This window comes from Branchiostoma floridae, chromosome 4 (assembly GCF_000003815.2).
Source record: "Branchiostoma floridae strain S238N-H82 chromosome 4, Bfl_VNyyK, whole genome shotgun sequence".
Classification (NCBI taxonomy): domain Eukaryota; kingdom Metazoa; phylum Chordata; class Leptocardii; order Amphioxiformes; family Branchiostomatidae; genus Branchiostoma; species Branchiostoma floridae.
The window spans coordinates 3245584-3270602 of record NC_049982.1 but is presented as its reverse complement, the minus strand read 5'-3'; the positions used below and the strand labels follow the sequence as shown (position 1 = coordinate 3270602).

The window sequence follows — 25019 nt, the reverse complement described above, 5'->3', positions numbered from 1 at the left end:
CCCTGCCTGAGTTTATGTCGTGCTCACATACCGAATATGCCAACCTTTCCGCGCGGGCGCCGCGCCAGGTCCGGGCCATGGTGTCGGGTCTGATGTTCACGCAGAGGTTTTACTGAAGAGTTATGTTTAGGTGTCGTGTGTCAGTAGTCAAGATAACGTTAACTCGAGAAGCCGTGGAGGGATCCTAATTATATTGGTAGATGGGCAAGGGTTAGTCTCCAAGCAGACCTTACGGTGCCTTAGAGATAGTATCAAAGCTGGCCAAAGAGTATAGCCGGCCAAAGTGAGATTAAGGAAGTCAAACGGGCACCGGTGCCGGCTATACTCCTTTGCCAGCTTTGATACAATCTCTAAGGCACCGTAGGGTCTGCTTGGAGACTAGGCATGGGTTGGGAAACGAAGGTCATGCTCGATAATGGCCCCCTAGCTGCTTTCTAAGGTACTGCAGGGCAAACATTAAATCCCAGTTTTGATATCTCGTGTTCTGGACATGCTGTGGTCGTGATTTGTTTCTACCCTTGATCGCCCGAAGGTTACAGGTAACATGGACAAGACTGAAACAGCGTCTCTTCTTCCTCTGTCAGGAACATCATGATAGTCACAGATCGATCCAAACAGAGTGTCTGAGTCAATGGGGTTGGCAGGGCTTCTCCGGAAATTTCCTACCCCTGAATAGTTATTAGCAGGGTTAACCAAGGTTTCTCAGGAAATTTCCTACCCTTGCTAGACCAGAATAGTTGTCAATCCCTTTGCTTCGACTCTAGAAGGCCTAGATGACATTTGGTATGGGAGCCATGGTGAGATTTTGAAATGATTATATGTTAGGCGGCTTGCTATGGTACTGCAGCAGAACTTCCGGTTTTGGTATCTTGAGTCTTGGACAGTTATGGGGTCTAGTTTTTAATCCTCTCGATGGAAAGGACCCCTTATATTCATTTCAATACGATTTGTCATGCTTTGTGACTATTAGGACGAAATAGACCCCTCCTGAATTCTTAAAATGGGAAAAATTGGAATTTCGCTTTTGTCACGAGGGTTCGATTTACTCGCTTGAAAACGTTATTTACATGCAAAGAACACGGAACATATGTTAGGGTCAGCTACAGAGAACCGGCAGTAAACAACTAACAACAATCAGTAAACAACCATCAACAATATATCAGCACTAAACAACCAACAGTTAATAGTAAACAATACGCAAGAGACGTAAGCGCCAAACATGGAAGAAAATTCAAATCTATAGTATGAACCCCGACTTATGTTTAGCCATATATAGTGTCGCCATCTCCCATCCCCTCGGCCACACAAATGAGAAGGAAACAAGACCACAGCATGTCCAGGACAAAACTCAGAAGTTCTGCTGCCTGCAGCATCGAAGTGACACGCAAGGGGATCCTTAATCGACGCTGACCTTCGTCTTACGAACACATACCCGCATGATGTATGAATGTTATTACAATCCATCCAGAGGTTAAAGTTATGCTGACCAGGAATATCCGGAAACAGACACATGGACCGTGACGACAAAAACAATACCTTCGTTTCTCACTGGGGTAACAACCGGCTTGTATCTTCAAACATATGCTGAACTGGACCCTGTAATAGTCCGTACCGAACCCTGATAGCCTTTTAACGAGCATGTGGTCATAGCGAGCATATCGCGCTCACTATAAAAGGCACCAGACGAGAGGGCTGCCCGGTATAACTAGTATAACGGCACTTTAATTAATGGACACGACCATAGTTACAGTAGGCGGTCTTTATACACTACTAAAAAGTAGTTTGTTTATGAGGGGTAATCCAGTACTGCTATAGCTCTAACTTCTGAACATAGCCAAGTTATTGAAAAAGATATCCTTCAGAGATTATGTAATTGTAGTGAAGTAATTATAGACCGTCTGACACATTTGTTTGTTTTTGGGAGTGGGGAATTAATATATTGTACGGCTCGGATATATTGAAAAGATACTTCGAACATCTAGTTTTTTAATTGTTCAGACCCATGATGAGAGACCGTTTGAATGTTCGCGTGAGGTCACGGCAGGGTCGTGACCCCGTCATCAGGGTCATGACCCATCACCAGGGTCGGGACACCGTCACAACTGACTCCGGGCTTTCCATAACTTTCACTATCACCACCACCATCATCGTCGCCTTTACGGAAACCCAGAGTTGTTCTGCAAACATCCTCACATGCAGGGGCCGGAGGCCGAGCAGAGAACGGACCACGAAACACGTGTTGTTTCCAGAACTGAGAGCCAAACCGACTTAACCTGTGACTTTGACCGCCCCTGTACCACTGAACCACAGCGTCCGGACGTTTGTACAGCGGCCACAGGTTCGGCGACATTTGTTTGCTCCGCGTAACCGGTAACCAACTTTAGGGGTAACATACCAGTTTTGTAGATACAGAGGTAGAAAATTTACAAATCCTAGTTAACATGCATTCGCATAATTCCGGCAGGTGCCATTATACCGCCACCTCAAAAAACGTTGTAATAGAGGCCTTCTCAAGATTGTCTTCAGCACCTAAATATCTGAAATGTATTACATTTAGGATATTTAACATTAGGTGTTCTAGACGATCTTGTGAAGAACTCTATACTAACGTTTTTTGAGGTGGCGGTATAATGGCACCTGCCGGAATTATGATAGTCGATGTTACATCCCAGAGGACATCCCGAACCGAAGATAGGTTATTATTTTCACCTACGTCGAGAGTGAAAATAGGCGTGGAGTGTCCTTCGATTTTTCCAAGCGGCACAACTTTGGAGTCTGCCAGGGATATCGATTCAAACTCAGAACGTTTAGAGTCACCAACCACGAGACCACCTTGCTTTAGTATTTACTTTGGATTGGACAGGTCAAAGTCAGAGGTTAAGTCGGGTTGGCTTTCATTTCTGAAAAAGACACGTGTTTCTTAGTCCGTTCTTTGCTCGGCCTCCGACCCTAACGTGTGCGGGGATGTTTGCAGAAACAACTCTGGGTTTCCGTAGAGCAAAGGGCAAAACAACGTTAGCGTAGTTTTACATCCAAGGAACGCATGCTTCTGAAAGAGCAGCGAAAGGATACAGGAAAGCAAATTACTTTACCAATATTGATACATTCTCCTGCGCCGACTCGAACCCGCGTCCTAGAACTCACGGCGGCGAAGTTCGGAGGAGTTTCTACGACACAGATTCATCTGGCTACCTGGAGAAATGACACTTCAAATGTGACGAAATGGCTTGCGTTTTACTCCAAATACTCAAGCGACTGGACATGATGTTGGCTTGTGCTTTGTGGCGAAATGACTTGTGCCTAGTTTCGAAAGGACTTGCCTTGTAGCGAAACGACTGTGGCGAACTGACATTGTGGCGAAACGGCCTATTTGACAAACATCCATATCTGTCTCATTATCCCTGCCCATGTGGTTCTTGTTCTGTACTTGGCGCTCCTGCCTGCGTGTCGTGTAAACAGCTGATGGACTGTTCTCATGGCGGATTGACATCCCGACATCCTCTCTGTTGGGGGCTGACATGTGATATATGGGTCAGTATGGCAGCACGTCTCATTTCGCAACAATGGACAAGGGCTAACATAAAATTCGTAAATATCTGTTGATGATACAATAACACTGTTTTTCTCCGTCCTAAGTACTGAAAAATCTTGTTAAATATGATACTGCAAATGCAGAAATGTTCGCAGTGGATTAATGTTCGCGGTTTTCGCGGCGACCAATTCGCCGCGAACTTAAAACCACCGCGAACATTTTTCTATTATGGTATTAGTTTTTTATTTATTTTATTTATTAGACTGCAGTCTATGGTATTACCGCGAACTTAAAACCAACGCAAAAATTCCTTTTTCCCGCTACCGCGAAATCTAATCACCGCGAACTTAAATGCATTTACTGTACATAAATCGAGTTTATAATTATAATGCTCTTAGTCTAACTCTCGTCCGAAAGCTACATTGAGTTGCGCGTTTACAACTTTTCTTCGCATGGATGTTGGTAGCCTAGGTATGTATATCGGCTCGTGCAGACAGAAAGGATGTAAAGTGTATACAAACAGCAAATTTATAGCCTCCTTCGGTCAGTAATATCAATGGGAAATCCAAGAAAGAAAGAAAGAACTTAGCATCTAAATTTGTTTATGTATGTACATGTATGTATTTGCCGTTTGGCTGTTCATGAGCATGCACAGCCAGGACTGCTCAACTGTAGAAGGAAGGCAAGCAGTACCTTGGGTAGGAAAAGCAGAAACATGACCACTTGGTGTGAATGCAATTGCAAGTTCCCTATAACAGAGGAAACAGACGTTTGTAATTATGAACCAAACCGTTTCGTTCACCCACTTATGTTGACACTTAACTCCGCAGAGTTCAACGTCAAGCAGGACGTCAAGTAAAGTAGAGATCTCCGGTTTGAAGAGCAACGCCCTCCTCGATTTCACCAGATCTGATGCAGCTTAATTAGCGACAAGCCCTCAGAAAATTCTACATTTCCTTCTGTGGCTGATGCTGTGTTTGACGCATGTCGTCTGAAGGTTTAATTTACCCCATCGGAGGTTGAATAGCGTCGCTCTTCCGCGCCCTCCCGTTGTCGCACTGACAGTGGTGCCCGTAACTCCCGGTGTCGCACTGACAGTGGTGCCCGTAACTCACGGCAGTAGCTTTAGTAGTGGGTCAGGCGAGTAAAGCAGACACACATGGGTCTGAGCAGATATAGAGACGTGGAAACTAGTCTTTAGCCAGGTCTGCACGTACGGCTACTGCTCTACTCTCCGGGGGACAAGCATCGGGCTGTCAATGTTTCACGCTAATTATATGATGCGTCACCGATTACGATCTTCGTTAAGTCACAGCGATCCTGTTACGAGTGACGTGGAAATAAAACGGGCGGGATATGCCCTGGAGAAAAAAGCATGCAGGCCACCCATAAGTTTCAGACAATAGAGAAAGCGGGTCTTGACGAAGGAAGGTGAAATGCGGCAAAACGGCAATGGGACGGGTGAATGATTCTCACGGGTTTCACGCAGCAAAAACCTTATCCCAAGCACTACCCAGGACCATGGGGCCTTGCTAGGACGACACAACCCCAATGCGCGGATCACTGTTCACGGTTTTTTTTTGTCATAAACTTTATCGTGCAGGTCTGACCCTTCCCAAGCTAGTACAGGTAACATAATACGGAACACCTGGGGTGGAGCAGGTAAGGGGAAAGGTGAGCCTAATGCGGAACACCTGCACCTGTCCAGGGAATACCCCCGTTCTCCATCGCGGGTCACACAAACCTACCGGATAGTCCCCTTTTGGACTGTTAGTCTGTTCGTGGAGATAGTATCTGGTCATGGTACGGTGTAAAAATTGGCAGTATTGTGACAGGAGGACGTGTTCGGACGATTCTGTTACATTCAATTACTTCAATTTTCTCGTGCTATTCCCCGGGGACAAGTTTCTTTGATGTGCTCGTCTATGTAGCCATTGGAGTCGCCAACACTAGCACATAACACAACTGCTGCCAGTACGTGACGAGCCCTGAGTACCACTACCAGGAATAAGGGAGTGAATGAAAAGTGGCGCGTGAGTGAGTGATCATGAGTGAGTGAGTGAGAGTGAATGAGAGAGTGAGTGATAACCGTGAGTGTGTGGGTTTGCGTGAATAAATGAGTGAGTAAAACAGCTAAGCGGTGGTGGCGACGAGGATGATGATGATATATTAAAGTATGAGTAATAATTGAGAGGTTTAAAAAAATGTTCTCAACGCTACGCAGTAACGAGTTGAAACGGATGCGCTTCCAAGAGGGCAATCCCAGAACTCTGAAGGCACCTTCCGAACAGCAGGTCTGGTGATGTTCAGTGTTAGATAACCAGTGGTTGGGAACCTGCCAAACCTGAGGTAACCAGCGCTCTGATGACTTTCCAACTGCGAGGTAAGAAACATTTTCCCCCAGCAGGGTGCAGGAAAAACAAACTGACAGACGGTTTAAATTGCATCAAAGTGAAGACCAGCTCGGGTTCAAGACGTGCGCGGCAAGGCGGCCGTTTCTTGGTCTGCGGAGTATCCAGATTTACGGCGTCTGGCAGAGAGTTTCAAGGGCAGGGTGACTGTATCACATTCTCTTATGCGGCGTAAAGCCCTCGTCACAAATCAAACCATCGCCGGCTGATCGTCCATAAGCCTGGGCGCGATTCGGCAGATAGTTTGCTTGAATTGACAACGACGCTGGCGCGAAGCACGTCCTGTCTTTCAAAAGTCGGGCGGAATACCGACGACGGACGTCCGATTATTGTAGGATGCCTGACTGAGGATAGGGTCAAAAAGGTCGGACGACCTACGACCGAAAATAGGGTCTAAAATAGACGGATCGCAGAGCGACTATTTGCCGAGTGTTAGCCGTTGCTCGGGCGATCTACGGGCAACCTGTTAACGAGCTTTGTGTGCTCAGATGTCGTCGCCGAGAAATCGCCGAATGTAGGAGCATACCAGCTTTCATCTACCGTCGAACGTCGGCCGAGCTGATGCCCATTCGGAGGTCGCCAACACGTCGGCGGAGCTCCGTTCTTAATTTATGAGAAGGACGCAACGCCAGTATCGTATGACGACAATGGTAGGGTTTGGTGCCCCTAGTTAATTCTGTTTTCCCTTCTGTTTGAAGGAGTTCCTGTGTGCGAGCGAGTAGCCTGAGTGTCTGTGCGGCGGCACCAGCGGGACCATCCAGCGGGCAGCCTGAGTGTCTGTGCGGCGGCACCAGCGGGACCATCCAGCGGAACCGTCCAGCGGGACCATCCAGTGGCACCATGCAGCTGTACCTGCTCGTCCTGTCCGCCTGTGCATGGGCAGCGGGCCAGGAGCGCCCCCTGGCGGACGTAGAAGAGAGGGAGCAGAATGAAGTGGATGTGGCGGCAGCGAAGGTGACGACGCAGCAAGCATAGCTGTAGTGATAGCCGAAAAACCTGGAGCCAAAACGAACGTCTTATAAAACCTAAAAAATCCGTCTAGATCTTACTTTTTCATTTAATTCCGAACCGGAACCTTAAAACATGACACAGTATCAAACGTGATTATGAATCACTTCAGGTATCAGTGTTAAGTGAGTTTATGTAACTGTTGGCATAATTCATTTTATGAAAATGTTTATTGTTTATTGTTCATTGGCTCCTTTAGTTGTTAACATACCATTGCAACAACTACTCTTCCAGGAGTAATACACACAATACTTGGACACATACAGTTTGCAACATACACACATACAACATGTCAATAAAAAATCATTAAACAAACGTATGTGCCTTATCCAAAATCATCAAGCCCCTCGTGTGTCTTTAGCTAAGTCTCGCGTATGTTTCACCAGCTGCCGTCTGAAAATCTTGCATGTGTTCACAGTTTGCAACTCATGTGGTAATTTGTTCCATTCTGATGATGCTCTATATGTGAAGGCTGCTCTATATGTCACATGCCAATCAGCAATAAAGCTGCATCTGAATTTGAAACACGGTCTAGACAAGAACCGTTGAACAATAAAGGGTCTTCACCTCTGACCCCCTGCATGCGTACTGTAAACCGTGACCCGGTTACAGTGATCTACTACATTTTTTGTAATAACCAGCCCTCCCCCTCCCCACCAGGCGTCGGGTAACGACACGGCGTCTAACCGCGTGAGCAGGCAGATCCCCTTCACCTGCCCCACCATCACCACCGGCTGGGGGGACGACGGGCTCTCCATCGCCGAGGCCAACAGGAGGCTGGGGTGAGTTATGGTAAGGGTTATGGTAAGGGTTAGAGTTAGAGTTATGGTAAGGGTTAGGGTTAGATCAGATCCCCTTCACCTGCCCCACCATCACCACGGGCTGGGGGGACGACGGGCTCTCCATCACTGAGGCCAACAGGAGACTGGGGTGAGTAAGGGTTAGTGTTAGTGTTAGGGTTAGGGTTAGGGTTAGGTTAGGGTTAGGGTTAGGGTAAGGTTAGGGTTAGGGTTAGATCAGATCCCCTTCACCTGCCCCACCATCACCACGGGCTGGGGGGACGACGGGCTCTCCATCGCCGAGGCCAACAGGAGGCTGGGGTGAGTTATGGTAAGGGTTATGGTAAGGGTTAGAGTTAGAGTTATGGTAAGGGTTAGGGTTAGATCAGATCCCCTTCACCTGCCCCACCATCACCACGGGCTGGGGGGACGACGGGCTCTCCATCACAGAGGCCAACAGGAGACTGGGGTGAGTTGGGGTAAGGTTAGGGTTAGGGTTAGGGTAAGGTTAGGGTTAGGGTTAGATCAGATCCCCTTCACCTGCCCCACCATCACCACCGACGGGCTCTCCATCACTGAGGCCAACAGGAGACTGGGGTAGGTTTCTTCTGCATTTAAGGTTACAACTGCTAGGAGGCGTGGGAGAAAAGTGTTTAAAGGCTGCAGAAGAGCTTGTAGACGCTAGGGGGCAGAACTGTTCTTGGTTATTGACAGTAACGGTAACGTGTTGATCGGTTCCTGCCTGGGCAGTCTACCCGGTGATTGACAGAAACAGTGATGAGTTGATTGGTTGTTGCCGGTGATTGACAGGAACGGTTACATGTTCATTGCGTTTTGTGATTTACAGTAAAGGTAACGTGTTGATTGGTTGTTGCCAGTGATTGAAGTAACGGTAACGGGTTGATTGGTTGTTATCAGTGATCGACAGGACCGGTAACGTGTTGATTGGTTGTTTCCATTGATTGACAGGAACGGTTACTGTAAATGCATTTAAGTTCGCGGGGATTTAATTTCGCGGTAGCGGGAAAAATGACTTTTCGCGGTGGATTTAATTTCGCGGTAACACCATCTACTGCAGTCTAATACCTTAATAGAAAACTGTTCGCGGTGGATTTAATTTCGCGGTAAAGTGGTCGCCGCGAAAACCGCGAACATTAATCCACCGCGAAGATTTCTGCATTTACATGATCATTGCGTTTTGTGATTTACAGTAAAGGTAACGTGTTGATTGGTTGTTGCCAGTGATTGACAGTAACTGTAACCTGTTGATTGATTGTTGCCAATGAATGACAGTAATGGTAACGTGTTGATTGGCTGTTGCCAGTGAACGACACTAACGGTAGCATGTTGATTGTTTGTCTCCAGGGCGATCTACCAGTTGATTGACAGGAACGGGGACGGGTTCGTGTCTGAGGAGGAGCTGGCTGCGTGGCTGGCGGCGCTGGTGGACAGGGAGTGGTCGGACGAGATCGACAGGGTGTGGCAGCTGTATGACGTCAACGGGCAGGGCAGGGTCGCCTGGAGCGGCAAGATGACGTCATACAACACGGTCGCAGGTGGGATAGACTCCGGTTTGCTGGGTTGTCTCCTAGTGTCTCTGCAGTGCTGTATTTTCAGTCTTACAGCCAGAAGGGTGAGGTCCCAAACGGTTGTACCGGGACTCTCGAATTGAAATTCAGCCAGGCAATCCGGACTTGGTAGGCCAAAAGGGGCGGTCCGAATCACGCTAAGTGGGGGACTACTTCTCTTCTATACACTACTGAGCAAAGCCCAGGTAGTGTATAGAAGTCCCAAGGGATTAATCCGAATTTTAACAGTTCGTACCAGGATTCGCGAATCGGGATGAATGGTCGTACCTGGCTGAATTCCGATTCGCGAATCTAGGCTGGTGTACATGAAGATCGAGGCTGGCACTGATGTCCTTATCCAAATGACTTCATGACTGTTACGTTAGCTTACCAACCCCCCTTTCATTTCCCCAGGCCGTCGGCAGCTCGGCACGGCCTAGATGGAGACGCGTACGTTTGTTTCTAATGTTGCCCCCCTCCCCTCCCCACCCAGGCCGGCGGCAGCTCGGCACGGCCTGCACCACGTACATGTCGTGGATGGAGCGGGACGAGCGGCGCTGGAAACAGGCGGACCGAGACAGGGACGGATTCCTCTCACGGGACGAGTTCGTCGCCTACCTGTACCCGGACAACTTCGAGTGGATGTACACAATCGTGGTGCAGGTAACTTTTTAATTTTTCTATTTTTTTTTTCAACGCAGATACAACGAAAAACACTAACGGTGTAGGACTAGAGGCGTAGACTCTACCGGGCAAGATGTTAACCAATCGTAGACTGATATTCCCGGAAAACGATTCCACATTTTGTCGGATTCTACGATTTCTAATTCAGAAGATCTATAACCAACGGTATGGCTTGTAGCGGAAAGGCCTGGTGGAGGCCCCTGGTGATATGGCTAAAAAGGTTGAATGCTTAACTGTTTGATCACTTATCGATGACATAAACATTCTGAACAATGGCTTTTGTCCCCAGGAATTTATTGAAGACTACGACACAAATAAGGACGGTTCCCTGCAGCTGAATGAGTTCGTCGGTGAGTCTCATACCGAAGTTATGTCATATAGCGCCTGTCACGTACGTTATGACGTCACGAAGTGACGAATCTGATTATCTACGTTGATTCGAGATCTAATAAAAATAAGACGCCTCTTTATACGACATACGACAAATTATACAATCCGTTGGAATGTATCTACCTAGGATCTAAATGTAGTGCGCGTGGAATTTGTAATGATCATTTATTCTCATTGCTGCGCAGCTCTTTTCTCGGGCTTCAACCTTGACAACGACAAGATCGAGTTTCAGTTTCGGTCACGTGACACCGACGAGAACGGAAGGCTGGATGCGTCGGAGCTGATCAGTTACGTCATCAGGGTGGGAAGTACCGGCGGCAACTTGGAGGAGGCCAGGAAAATGATCCAGGAGGCCGACACAGACGGGGTGAGTTCGGGGTTAACATGGGTCATCAGGGTGGGTTATAGTGGCAACCTGGAGGGGTTGTGTTGGGGGTAGGATCCGGTAGCTTGTGCTTGTTTTCCTACAGACCAGCCGGCTAAACCTACAGGAGATCCAGGCGTACTACCGAGCCGTGCTAAGCGGGGCGGGCGGCGGCAGGGGCGACGCGGTCGGGGCGGGGTTGTGGGTAGGGCCGGTAACTCCTGGTGACTATAGGCGGTGCTTGTTTCCCTACAGGACGGGCGGCTGTCGTTGCGGGAGATCCAGGCGTACTATCGGGCCGTGCTGAGCGGGGCGGGCGGCGGCAGGGGCGGGTTGGGCCCGGTAACTCCTGGTGACTATACTTGTGCTTGTTTCCCTACAGGACGGGCGGCTGTCGCTACGGGAGATCCAGGCGTACTACCGGCTGATCGTGAGCAGGGTCGGTGCCGTGCGCGGGGACGTGTCGGGCTTCCGGACCTCCTACGCCTACCTGCTGTACTGGCACATCCACATGACCTTCACGGACATGTACGTACCTACCTGCTGTACTGGCACATCCACATGACCTTCACGGACATGTACGTACCTACCTGCTGTACTGGCACATCCACATGACCTTTACAGACAGGTACGTACCTACCTGCTGTACTGGCACATCCACATGACCTTCACGGACAGGTACGTACCTACCTGCTGTACTGGCACATCCACATGACCTTCACGGACAGGTGCGTACCTACCTGCTGTATTGGCACATCCACATGACCTTCACGGACATGTACGTACCTACCTGCTGTACTGGCACATCCACATGACCTTCACGGACATGTACGTACCTACCTGCTGTACTGGCACATCCACATGACCTTTACAGACAGGTACGTACCTACCTGCTGTACTGGCACATCCACATGACCTTCACGGACAGGTACGTACCTACCTGCTGTACTGGCACATCCACATGACCTTCACGGACAGGTGCGTACCTACCTGCTGTACTGGCACGTCCACATGACCTTTACAGACAGGTACGTACCTACCTGCTGTATTGGCACATCCACATGACCTTCACGGACAGGTACGTACCTACCTGCTGTACTGGCACATCCACATGACCTTCACGGACAGGTACGTACCTACCTGCTGTACTGGCACATCCACATGACCTTTACAAACAGGTACGTACCTACCTGCTGTACTGGCACATCCACATGACCTTCACGGACATGTACGTACCTACCTGCTGTACTGGCACATCCACATGACCTTCACGGACAGGTACGGGATATTGATTGTATTCATCTACCCGCTGTACTACCCCCTCCAGTTCTTTATCCAGGTTTTTATCATTCGATGCATTTTCATGACTTCCAGTTTTTGTTCCATATCTACAGGTACTGGCGGGGCTGGAGCTGGAGCTCGTACAGACCACGTATCTACACCGCTAGGGGAACCGTCCTGGAGACGTTCGGGACGGGCGGCGGGACCGGCATCGTCACCGGGACCACTACCACGGGCGGTACCGGTGGGGGCGGCCGTCCGTCCACCGGCGGCGGCGGCGGCACCGATGCCACTACAACCACCGACGCGCTGGGACAGCGAATATACACCTCTAGGGACGGCCGAAGGTACCGCTACGACGACACGGGTAACGTGATCTACATCGTGTACGGCGGTAGCGACATCTACACCTCTTCTGATGGTCGGAGGTACCGGTACGGTGCAGACGGCAGGATAGTGTATGTCACAACCACTACTACAACCACTACTACAGAGCGGTACACCATCGATGGGCTAGGGCAACGCATCTACACCACTTCTGACGGCCGCAGGTATAGGTATGACGACGAAGGGGAGATCATATACATCGTGTACGGGGGAAGTGACGTCTACACCGCTTCGGACGGACGTCGCTATCGCTATGACGCAAACGGCAGAGTGGTGTATGTTACAACCACTACAACCACCACTACAGAGCGGTACACCATTGATGCGTTAGGACAGCGCATCTACACCACAACCGACGGCCGCAGGTACCGGTACGACGATGACGGAGAGATTGTATACATCGTGTACGGTGGAAGTGACATCTACACCGCTTCAGACGGGCGGCGCTATAGGTACGATGCTGATGGGAGAGTAGTGTATATTACAACCACTACAACGACTACCACAGAACGGTACACCATCGATGCCTTAGGACAACGCATCTACACTACAAACGATGGCCGTAGGTATCGTTATGACGATGACGGAGAGATTGTGTACATCGTGTACGGTGGAAGTGACATCTACACCTCTTCAGACGGGCGGCGCTACAGGTACGGTGCTGATGGAAGAGTAGTGTATATTACAACCACTACAACCACTACCACAGAACGGTACACCATCGATGCCTTAGGACAACGCATCTACACTACAAACAATGGCCGTAGGTATCGCTATGACGATGACGGAGAGATTGTGTACATCGTGTACGGAGGAAGTGACATCTACACCGCTTCAGACGGGCGACGCTACAGGTACGGTGCAGATGGCAGAATAGTGTACATTACAACCACTACAACAACCACCACACAACGGTACACCATCGATGCCTTAGGACAACGCATCTACACTACAAACGATGGCCGTAGGTATCGCTATGACGATGACGGAGAGATTGTGTACATCGTGTACGGTGGAAGTGACATCTACACCGCTTCAGACGGGCGGCGCTATAGGTACGATGCTGATGGAGGAGTAGTGTATATTACAACCACTACAACCACTACCACAGAACGGTACACCATCGATGCCTTAGGACAACGCATCTACAGCACCACTGATGGCCGCAGGTACAGGTATGACGACGAAGGGGAGATAATATACATTGTGTACGGAGGAAGCGATATTTACACCGCTTCAGATGGGCGGCGCTACAGGTACGACGCGCAGGGAAGGATCGTCTACGTCACCAGCACAGGGGGAGGGACCACGACGACGACCACCACCACGCGTTACATCATAGACGCGCTTGGACAGCGCATCTACACCACAACAGACGGCCGAAGGTACCGATACGATGACGACGGAGAGATCATCTACCTCGTCTTCGGCGGTAACGACATCTACACCGCCTCTGACGGGCGGCGCTACAGGTACGACGACGAGGGGAGAATCGTTTTCATCACGACAGGAGGGGGAGGAGGTGGCCGGACCACGACCACCACCACGACAGAGCGGTTCATCGTGGACGCGCTGGGCCAGCGGATCTACACGGCGTCTGACGGCCGGCGGTACCGGTTCGACGAGGATGGGGAGGTTGTGTACGTGGTGTTCGGCGGCACGGAGCGGTACCGCACGCCGCGCGGCCGCACCTACACGTACGACTCGCAGGGAAACGTGGTGTACTTCTCGCGGGACGGCCGCGCCTACAGGTACGACGAGGACGGGAACCTGCTCCTGGTGGATCTCGGCAGGCGGGCGTTCTCCCTGACGGAGCAGGCGCAGCGCTTCCGCCTGGACTCCGAGGGGTACCTGGTGCCGATGGGAGATGATCCGGGTGCTGAAGGCGGTAAGTCTTTCATCATTTTACCACTATCATTCTAATCATCTATACCTTTCCGCCTGGTCCTATGCAACTTTGCCCGGGTTAAAAAAAATCTGAAAGACAAGAACATAACAATACGGAACATACGTGAATAGCTTCATTAGATTGTTAGGCAAACGACTTTTTTTTAGAAAGATAATTATCTGGCCAGCGTTAGTTCGGTCTGCCTTACAGCTTAAAGTTAAGGACACAACCCGCCGTACGTGCAAGTTGTCCGTACGTTTTTCGGGAGGCCACGTCCGCCACGTATTTTTGAAAACTTTCCTTTTGTCTCTAAAGACAGGGGCTCAAAAGGTAGTTGATCACATCCATGAGGAGGGAATCTTCCACGGAAAACGTTTCCGAGCTGTGACCGCTTGTTTCTATTTCAGGAGAGGAAGGCGACGTTGCCGTCCCGGATAAGGACATGAAGAAAAATCACGAGGAAGAAAACCCGGCGAAAGAAGCGAAGAAGAACAAGAAAGAACAAAGGCAGAGGAAGAAGGGGAAGAAACCTGGCAAGAAAAAGGAGAAAAAAGGCGGGAAGAAGAAGGGACAAAAGAAGGGAAAGAAAAATGGTCAGAAAAAAGGAAAGAAACAAACTTAGGCAGTCGGTCTTATTAGTCCATTGTTAGGACAAAAAGCAATTTCTCGTTCACCATTTGTTCATGTTTTAACAGAAGATATCACCAATTCTACGTTCTGTGCTTATTTTGCACAATCACAATAGTGTCATAGCTAAACACAGGGCGACACTGTCACAATGATCAATGACTCTCTGATCAGGATGTTCATATATCTGTACCGGACAAACCGTATAAGATTATCACCTATGTGTTCGCTTTGATTTTTCTTTCAGTGTAATTGAAACATTTTCAGTTTAGATTTCTGTTGGCTGTATTTCTACATGACGCAATAACAATAATCTGAGAATGACTTCATGACAAACCCAGTGTGTGGAAGTCTATTGTTGGCACTGACTGCCGTGCCTCAACCAAGGCCCCATAGCCCGTTCTTGCGCATAATCATTAGATCTGTGAGAGCGAAAATGACACGGAATGTATCGAGTATGGACTCACCGTTTTTCTCTCCTTCTTCTTGTTATCGGAAGGATTATTACATGGTAGAATTTGTAATATTGACGCCGCACCTGACTGCGGGAAACAAGTTTGTTACGTCAGAAACAGCCGTACGTAGTCTAGAAGCCTGATGAGCCATGCAGTCATGTTTAAGGACGACACTGCGACAACAGCAGAAATATGACTGCAGGGTTATATAACTAACAGATGCGACCTGGGGCGTCGGAAGATCTAACATAGGTTTATGGTCAGGTGAAGCTTGTATTGTAAGTGTCTACATAGAAATTAACTAGTGTATGATAATTGAATTGTGTCTAACGTTTGGAAATTTTACATTTTCAAGCACCGAATAAATCCTTTATTATTATTATATTATCATAACTATGACATTATTCAATTATAGTAACCATTGGATCATATATGTTTTTTAATCATTAACCATGACTTGTTTATCATTAATTAAGAGCTTCTAAGGACAATCCGCACAAAAAGCTACTATTACTGACTGTAGAGACAGTATTATTATAAGCAGCGGTGCTTTTTTTCAAAGACGCGTTGTAATATTTGCTGATCGATCGTTTATTGTCCCGTGGATAAATGTACAATATTGCTTTTTATCTTGTGTTGTTAAACATCAATAAAGTATTATTGAGAGCCTGGCAATCTAAAGAAAGAATTGATTGATGCAGTGATTATCTGTATCTTGTTTATTTATTACACTTAAACTTATTACTGTTTATTTACTACTGTTTTCTCTATACATGGTTGAACGCACTAAGTGCTTAGCACACTACTTTCCAGGCGTGTCCTGTACAGAATAACACAGAATAGCAAAAATAAAAATAAATATGAGATACTAAACAACCAACAGGCAAAACAATTACAACAGATACGCTACCGATCGCGAGCTTCGGTCAGAATCGTAAGTCGTAAACCTAAGTCGATGAGACCTTGATCTTGATCTTCTTGATCTTGATTGGGTACTGGACAACGCCCCTCAGTTGGGGCAAAGCGTCCAGGGGGAGTGCTGCGCCTTAATGTTCCCTGAGGCGTTGGAGAACTGCCTCCTTGAACTTTGGAGCGTCTGTGATCTCCGTGACCTCGTACGGTAGAGAGTTCCAATCTCTCACGGTTTGTGGGAAGAAGGAATGTTTGTAGCAGTCTTTGTGAAAAGGTAGAGCCTTGTAAGAATTTGGGTTTGAGTGTCGCGATTGGCGCGGTACAGGCTTTAGATGAGTTTCGACCGGTAGGGCTACTTTGTGGTGTCTTGCTTTCTGTAGAATTGTTAATCTATTTGCTGTCCTTCTGTTGCGTAAAGTGTCCCACCCCAAATCAGAGACAAGTTTGGTGACACTATCATAACTATGATACGAGTTTGTGACAAATCTAGCCGCTCTTTTTTGAACGGACTCTAACTTAGCAATGTGCTCTTTGTGGTATGGATCCCAGGCAGCGCTGGAATACTCTAAATGCGGTCTAACAAGGGATGTATATGCATTTGTTTTGACTGATTTGGGGCAGTTATAAAGATTGCGTCTCACAAAGCCTAACGTCTTGTTAGCCTTGGAAGCACTGTACTGTATGTGTTGTGACCAAGAGAGCTGGTTGTTGAGTGTGACTCCTAAGTATTTGTGGTTGTTAGTCTCGGCTAGAACATGACTTCCTAATTTGTAGTCGTAGAGTTTAGGTTTACGTTTGTGGGTATAACGCATAACAAAACATTTGTCCGGGTGTAATTTCATCTGCCATGTGTTTTGCCATGTATCTAATGTATTGATGTCCTCTTGTAAGAGGGTGTGATCTCTGTCACTGTTTATCTCCCTGTAAATGACGCAGTCATCCGCAAAGAGACGGATGTTAGAGTTGAGGTTGTCGGCTAAGTCGTTAATGTACACTAAGAACAGTAGTGGTCCGAGCACAGTGCCCTGGGGCACTCCAGAGACTACCTCTGCCCACTCTGAGTGCTCTCCCCCAACTACCACTCTTTGTTTACGATTTTTGAGGAAATTAGAAATCCAGTGGAGAACCTTACCCCTAATACCATAATTTTGGAGTTTTAGGAGTAAGCGATCATGAGGAACTTTGTCAAAAGCTTTTGCGAAGTCGGTTATAATCATATCTGTTTGCGACCTGGTATCTAAAGAATGGGCTAAGTCAGTTGTAGTTAAAATAAGTTGGGTTTCACATGAACGCTTTTTCCTAAACCCATGCTGCTTGTCAGATAATATAGAGTATTTGTCAAAATGATCCATCATCTGTGATTGCACTATGTGCTCCATAACCTTACTACAAACACATGTGAGAGAAACAGGACGGTAATTTGCAGGATCAGTCCTGTCCCCCTTTTTAAAGATGGGAGAGATATTGGCATGTAGCCATGGGGAAGGGATTTGGCCAGTTTCAAGTGATTTCTGACAAATAATAGTCAGAGCAGGGGCTAACTCAGTAGCTGCTAGTTTGAGGATCCTTGTTGGTAGGCCGTCTGGTCCACTTGCTTTGTGTGGATTCAGAGACAGCCCGGGTCAATGACCTTTGACACCTAGAACGACTAAACGAGTCTCCTTGAAACACATGAATATGCACGGATCTGGAGCATGAAAGAAGATTAATGTAATGTAATGCCGCCAGACTAATATAAGTCATGCTTGTAGCAACCTTTCCATTGATCAGGCCACTAGAACCCTTATGACCAACACTTCTAAGTCAGGAGATTTGGGGACACCCGGTATACCGTTTATCTATATAAACACATCCTTACATGGACCAATCGTTCTCAAACTGAGATAACTAGTTTCCATAGTAACAGAGAATCCTGGTCACTGCTTAATTTTAAAGGTTAAATGCCTAAAAATGGAGGCCCGACTAGCTAATCTAGTAATGAGCAATGCAAAGAACTCCATATTATTAATTTCAATAAGATATATGGTGTATGATTAGATTGCTTGGCCGCAGGAACGATGGGCAAAACACTACTATCTGGTCACAGACAGATTAGATTACATCAGTTCAAGAGCAAATCTTTGGGGCCCGCAGACAGCATGCCCCTGTTACGTTGTGAGTGCCCCTCCCCAACACAGGCTCCATTTATCACGTTACATCTCCGATTGCATCTACAAACTGACTGACTGAATCGGGCTAACGTTACCCAGGAGTCTGAAATATCAATAGACAAAAAAAAAAAAAAAAAAAAAAAAAAAATGGCATGAAAAAATTCACTGAACTTTACTCATGAATGTTAAAAAAATAATGCTTTGCGTAGACACAAAAATAAGCAACTGATACATACGTACAAACAACGAGTTTCCATGGTAACTTGCAATCGATCTGTTAGTAAACGGCAAAAATAACATCAATGACTCATCATTGAAGGTAGACACGGAGGAGTGGCGTACTTTTCGACTCACCGTCCTTCCAAATTGTGAGTAAATTGGAGACGTTTTTTAATACTCCTTGGTGAACTGAAGTGGACGTTTTCGCGGCGTTGTGTGTGTCGTCTGCTTCAAACGTGCATCAATTGGCGCCGCGCCGTCTGTCCCTTCCTTCGACTGACACCACTGGAAGCCTGTTATGAAAGCTTAAGCATTCAAATTCACGTCTATGGTAAGATTACCCTGAGAAGTTTTGTGACCTTGCTCTTCAGAGAGTGTCTACATCATGGTCTCACAGAATCAAATTTTCCCGCGGTTAGTCGCCCCTCCTGACCTGCCGGCGCGGTGCCGGATTCTATTTCCGGGTCAGACCCCAGCCAGCGACGTGGCGCCTGTCAGCCAATCATAGCAGAGAGATCAGTCCTCGTGACTGTAACAGCGAATCAGAAGCTTCGGTACTTTAACGCAGTGCTGTTGTGGCTCTAATTGCCCAGGGATCTACCACGCAGCTCCATTGGTCGGCTTTCATCATGTGGTGCACAGCCATGTTGTGATTGGTTGACTTGTTGATCTGATCTTTAACCCTTACTTCCGGCGTCGAGCCCACTCCACTGGAAACTTCTGATCGCGACCAGGTAAGACTTTCCTCCTCGCTTCGCATTCACTTTATCGACTTTTATCCGACAGGTTTGCGTTCTGGTGTAGCGTAGAGCCGGCGTTTGCCGTCTGTGTCGTTATTTTGTGCGGTTTCGGCCCCAAATCCCGCGGACGGCCGGGGAATCCCTGCCGCCGGCCTGTAGCGGTCGCCACGTTGCATGTTTTGCAGGTTTGACAGCTGAGCCCGAGTCTTTATCTAGACTAATTAGCGGCTCATTAAAGCACCGTTACACGGCCATGTGAGCCCGCTGCGACTAACCCATCACGGGCCCGGCTAACCAGAAATAATCTGGCCAGAATTTAGCTTAATTTTGTGTAAGATTTCATGTTTTCTGGTCCTGTTGTAGCACAACTCTCGGCCGCGTCTCCGACACTTCCGACTAGCGTCTCTTGTTATTACCCGTCACGATGATATGTTGTAGTCAGGATGCTAAATAAGTTCTAAAACTGGACAAATACTTTATATATTGTGTTTCAAGCTCAAGTTTAACATCACCTACTTTTATCGACGTTTGGAAAAGCTGGACTTAAAGCGTATTAAAGACAGGAGCTTGGTCTTGAAGACGGAAGTGAGCGCCTTGCTGAGTGCTTACGTGTACAAACCAACACAGCTATCCACCGCTGGGAGGGACCTTTCTCTGATATAAGCTGACGTGTCTAAGGCTGTTTACTATGCAAAAGCTTCTTCACAAACCATGGAATGCCGATTGGAATGTTGTTTTTCTCGGCTTTACTGCTGTTTATTTATGCGCCGCGTCAAGAGGCTCGCTGCCGATAAGTAAATTAGTCTACAAGTGAGTTATGCCTGACGAGACGAGTCTATTTAGTTTTTTTTTGGGGGGGGGGGTTGTTGTCCATGGTGTGGTTGACATTTGATGGTGACCAAGTCTGTATGTCTACATATCTGGGTCATCCCCTGCAGAGCAAACGGAGATGATAAGCTTGTTTACTCAGTGAAAAATAAATCTCAATGTTCAAATTATGGAAAATTAAAAAAAAAAAACAAGCGAAAAATCAAATCAGTGCCTCAATGAATGTGGTACGTCCCATCAATGAAAGTACTGAAGCAACATTTTTAAAAACAAAAAAACTTATCCAGTTGATTGAGTAACTGTTGTAATGACTATACAAATGCCTCTGTCACTAAACAGTGATAATGAATGAAGACCTTTATTGTACATTCATACCCACTGGGTTTAGTACAGGTCACAACAAATGGACCGCGTGGCGCAGTGGCGGCATTCGTGCTTCGTGACCGAGAGGTTGCGGGTTCGAATCCGTCTGCGTGTCACCGATCTTGTGCCCTTGGGAAAGGCACTTTACACGGCTTTCCTCACTATACTCAGGTGAAAATGAGTACCTAGCTTCGGCTAGGGCCGTCCCTCGGATAGGACGTTAAATGGAGGTCTCGTGTATGGGGAGAGTCACACCCCATGCACGTTAAAGAACCCCCACACGTGCGATGGTGCGGTGTGAGATGGAGCAAAAACCCTTCTGTCTGGAGTTGGTGATTCACTTCAAATCACCCGGATGGAGGCCTGGCGAACCTCCATTCCGTATCAGCCACACGGTGATTTACATCAGCGAAAGGGTATGTCACCCCGAGAGGGGCGGCATAACCCCGCCGCGCCGTGAGTAAGCATTTGCGAACATGCACAGGGCTAGCCCTTAGTAATAGCCACTGGCTAGTTGGGCAACCCTGGCTGTTTGTTAACAGCTGAACAAATGAATAAAATAAAAAAAAATAAACAACATGATATAATGGTACAATGAATCTACACTACTCAAGGATCGTAATCTACTGCGTACATTCAGCTTCTTCTCGTTTCTTTGTGATATTGAAAATGTAAGAACAGATATGCTTTATAAGTAAAGGTTTGTCTAGATTCATTAGGAATATAAATTTGTCTATATTACTTAGACGTATGAAGTGGGGGAACATGGGTTCTATTAGTCTGTAGAGTTCAGCTCTCTCTTTCTTGTACAAACTACATTCTACTACAAAATGATGTTCGTCTTCTAACTTATCTAGATTGCAGTATCTACATATTCGTTGTTCTAGAGGAGTGCGGTTATGTCTTCCAGTTTCGATGATAATGAAAATCCCAATAGACAGATACAACTAAGAAAATTCCATACAAGTTTCAATAGGAGGAAATAGAATATCCCCCTTCCTTCCCCCAAGCCACATACTTAAATGTCTTTCGTCAATAATTTTTTAACTGTTTGCATCCCACAGGCGAGATTCTCTCTGATTTGACCTCCGACCCGTGACCTGTGACCCCATCATGCAGAACCTGCTCCTCCTATTGGTCGTCCTGACCACGCTGACCTTTGCCATCCCCAAGCCCACCGACGGGAAGAAGGACCGTGTGGTGGACAAGCCCCTGAGCGAGCAGGATCACTACGGCGACAACCACAACTCCGACTACGACCATGAGGCGTTCCTTGGGGAGGACGCACACACATTCGACCAACTTGACCCAGAGGAGAGCAAGAAGAGACTGGGGTAAGTTGTAGTCTCAAAACAAGCAAACAAACAAACAAACAAGCAAACAGACATACTAGAGACTGGGGTAAGCTGTAGCCCTAAAACAAATAAACAAACAAACACACACACAGACTAGCACCTAAGCTTGTTGATAAGTCTGTGGAGTTCTCAAATGTGTAGAACGTGAAGCTTCTTGCAAAAGAACAGATAAATTAAGCCAGAAGAACCACACCTCTGCTTGTAGACTAGACAGGAAGAAGTGCTGATGTCCATACAGGAATGTCTGCTAGGTGATGTAACCAGGAAGACTATTGATGAATCATATCAGGCTAAGCAATGGGCACACCCAACAGTGTACTAGTATTAGATGGGCCTGGACCTTTACACTTACATTTCAGACCTCAAACTACTTTCTTCAGTGGCTAATAATGTAAGTTGTCAGAGGTAATTTAAAAACAAATAAACTTACAGATGACAACATTTTTTGCGTGAAGAGAACAGTCAACAGTTGACTTACTGACACAGTTTACTTAGTGTACTATATCCAGTATATGACACACCAGCAAACTTAAAGGCACACCAACAAACTTTGTCAGTTCACTTCAAGACACAACAATACAAGTAAAAGACCCACCAGTACACTTTGACACAGTTGTATGTATGTATGTGTCCTTCCTGCAGGGACATGGTAGTCAGTTCAGTGTATGGTAGACAAAATTGATATTCATAAGGACCAGGATGGCTTCATGACCCAGCAGGAGCTTAAGGAGTGGATCCAGTCACTTTAAGACACACCAGTACACTTCAACTTCAAGACACACCGGTACACTTCAACTTCAAGACACACCAGTACATCTTAAGACACACTTTAAGACCCAGATGTTGTTTCCTCCCTGCAGGGACATGGTAGACAAGATCGATAAGGACCAGGATGGCTTTGTGACCCAGCAGGAGCTGAAGGAATGGATCCAGTCACTTAAAGACACATCAGTACACCTTAAGACACACTTTAAGACACGGCTGTTGTTTCCTCCCCACAGAGACATGGTAGACAAGATAGATAAGGACCAGGACGGCTTCGTGACCCAGCAGGAGCTGAAGGAATGGATCCAGTCACTTAGATGCACCAGTACGCTTTAAGACACACCAGTCACTTTAAGACACACTTTAAGACACACTTTAAGACCCAGATGCTGTTTCCTCCCCACAGGGACATGGTAGACAAGATCGATAAGGATCAGGATGGCTTTGTGACCCAGCAGGAGCTGAAGGAATGGATCCAGTCACTTAGATGCACCAGTACGCTTTAAGACACACCAGTCACTTTAAGACACACTTTAAGACACACTTTAAGACCCAGATGCTGTTTCCTCCCCACAGGGACATGGTAGACAAGATCGATAAGGATCAGGATGGCTTTGTGACCCAGCAGGAACTGAAGGAATGGATCCAGTCACTTAGATGCACCAGTACGCTTTAAGACACACCAGTCACTTTAAGACACACTTTAAGACACACTTTAAGACCCAGATGCTGTTTCCTCCCCACAGAGACATGGTAGACAAGATAGATAAGGACCAGGACGGCTTCGTGACCCAGCAGGAGCTGAAGGAATGGATCCAGTCACTTAGATGCACCAGTACGCTTTAAGACACACCAGTCACTTTAAGACACACTTTAAGACACACTTTAAGACCCAGATGTTGTTTCCTCCCCACAGGGACATGGTAGACAAGATCGATAAGGACCAGGACGGCTTTGTGACCCAGCAGGAGCTGAAGGAGTGGATCCAGTACACCCAGAAGAAGTACATCCTGGAGGATGTGGAGAGGCAGTGGTCCAGCCACGACCTCAACAGGGACGACAAGATCCACTGGGACGAGTACAAGAACACCACCTACGGGTTCATGTCACGTAAGGGCGGCTCTCATTGGTCCATTTGAGTATTGTCTGCTTGCTGATTGGTTTAAACAATGCCACTTCATGATACGTAAGGACGCCTCTCATTGGTCCGTTTAAACATTGTCTGCTTGCTGATTGGTTTAAACAACACCAGCTACGGGTTCATGTCACGTAAGGATGGCTCTCATTGGTACATTGAAGCATTGTGTGCTTGCTGATTGGTGTAATTAACACCACCTATGGCTTTTGTCATGTAAGGATGGCTCTAATTGGTTCATATAATTGTCTGCTTACTCAGTTACTGATTGGTTAAATCAACACCACCGACAGATTTATGTCACGTGAGGACGGCTCTCATTGGTCCATTGAAACATTGTCTGCTTACTGATTCACTTTTGGCTTCATCTTATGTAAGGATGGTTTTCATTGGTCCACTAAAATGATTGATTGGTGTGAACAATTGGTCTTCTTGATTTTAGGAAAAGAGGAAGTGAAAGTTGACAAGGGTGTTGATTGGTCTGGACCTGAACTGTATTCTGATCGATTGCAGTGATGATGAGGATGATGATTGGTTGGTTGGTTTAAACCCTAACTGTGTTCTGATTGGTTCAGCAGAAGAGGAACTGGAAGATGATGAGGATGATGATTGGTTGGTTTAAACCCTAACTGCATTCTGATTGGTTCAGCAGAAAAGGAGCTAGAATGTGACAAGGATGATGATGATTGGTTTAAACCCTAACTGTGTTCTGATTGGTTTCCGCAGAAGAGGAGCTAGAAGATGATGAAGATGATGATGATTGGTTTAAACCCTAACTGTGTTCTGATTGGTTCAGCAGAAGAGGAACTGGAAGATGATGAGGATGATGATTGGTTGGTTTAAACCCTAACTGCATTCTGATTGGTTCAGCAGAAAAGGAGCTAGAATGTGACAAGGATGATGATGATTGGTTTAAACCCTAACTGTGTTCTGATTGGTTTCCGCAGAAGAGGAGCTAGAAGATGATGAAGATGATGATGATTGGTTTAAACCCTAACTGTGTTCTGATTGGTTCAGCAGAAGAGGAGCTGGAAGATGATGAGGATGATGGCTACAACATCAAGGACATGGTGAAGAGGGACCTGCGGCGCTGGGAGACGGCAGACAGCGACGATGACAAACACCTGACGAAGGAGGAGTTCCAGTCCTTCCTGCATCCGGAGGATGTAGAGCACATG

At 47.1% G+C, this 25019-nt stretch overlaps 2 protein-coding genes and 1 long non-coding RNA gene across 3 annotated transcripts in view; 2 read left to right on the top strand and 1 right to left on the bottom strand.

The window, feature by feature from the left end:
- LOC118413013 overlaps positions 1 to 25019 on the bottom strand; it is a 711153-nt gene that overhangs the window by 409229 nt on the left and 276905 nt on the right. The window lies entirely within an intron of this gene.
- The window catches only part of LOC118414515, a 660232-nt gene that overhangs the window by 397715 nt on the left and 237498 nt on the right, over positions 1 to 25019 (top strand). The gene's annotated exons all lie outside the window — the stretch shown is intronic.
- LOC118414493 (calumenin-like) overlaps positions 19215 to 25019 on the top strand; it is an 8533-nt gene continuing 2728 nt past the window's right edge. The window contains exons 1-4 of the mRNA XM_035818561.1: positions 19215 to 19389; positions 21651 to 21920; positions 23623 to 23816; positions 24862 to 25009. Of these exons, the coding sequence (XP_035674454.1) occupies positions 21700 to 21920; positions 23623 to 23816; positions 24862 to 25009 (563 nt within the window). The 5' untranslated portion in view covers positions 19215 to 19389; positions 21651 to 21699. The remainder of the gene's footprint in view (positions 19390 to 21650; positions 21921 to 23622; positions 23817 to 24861; positions 25010 to 25019) is intronic.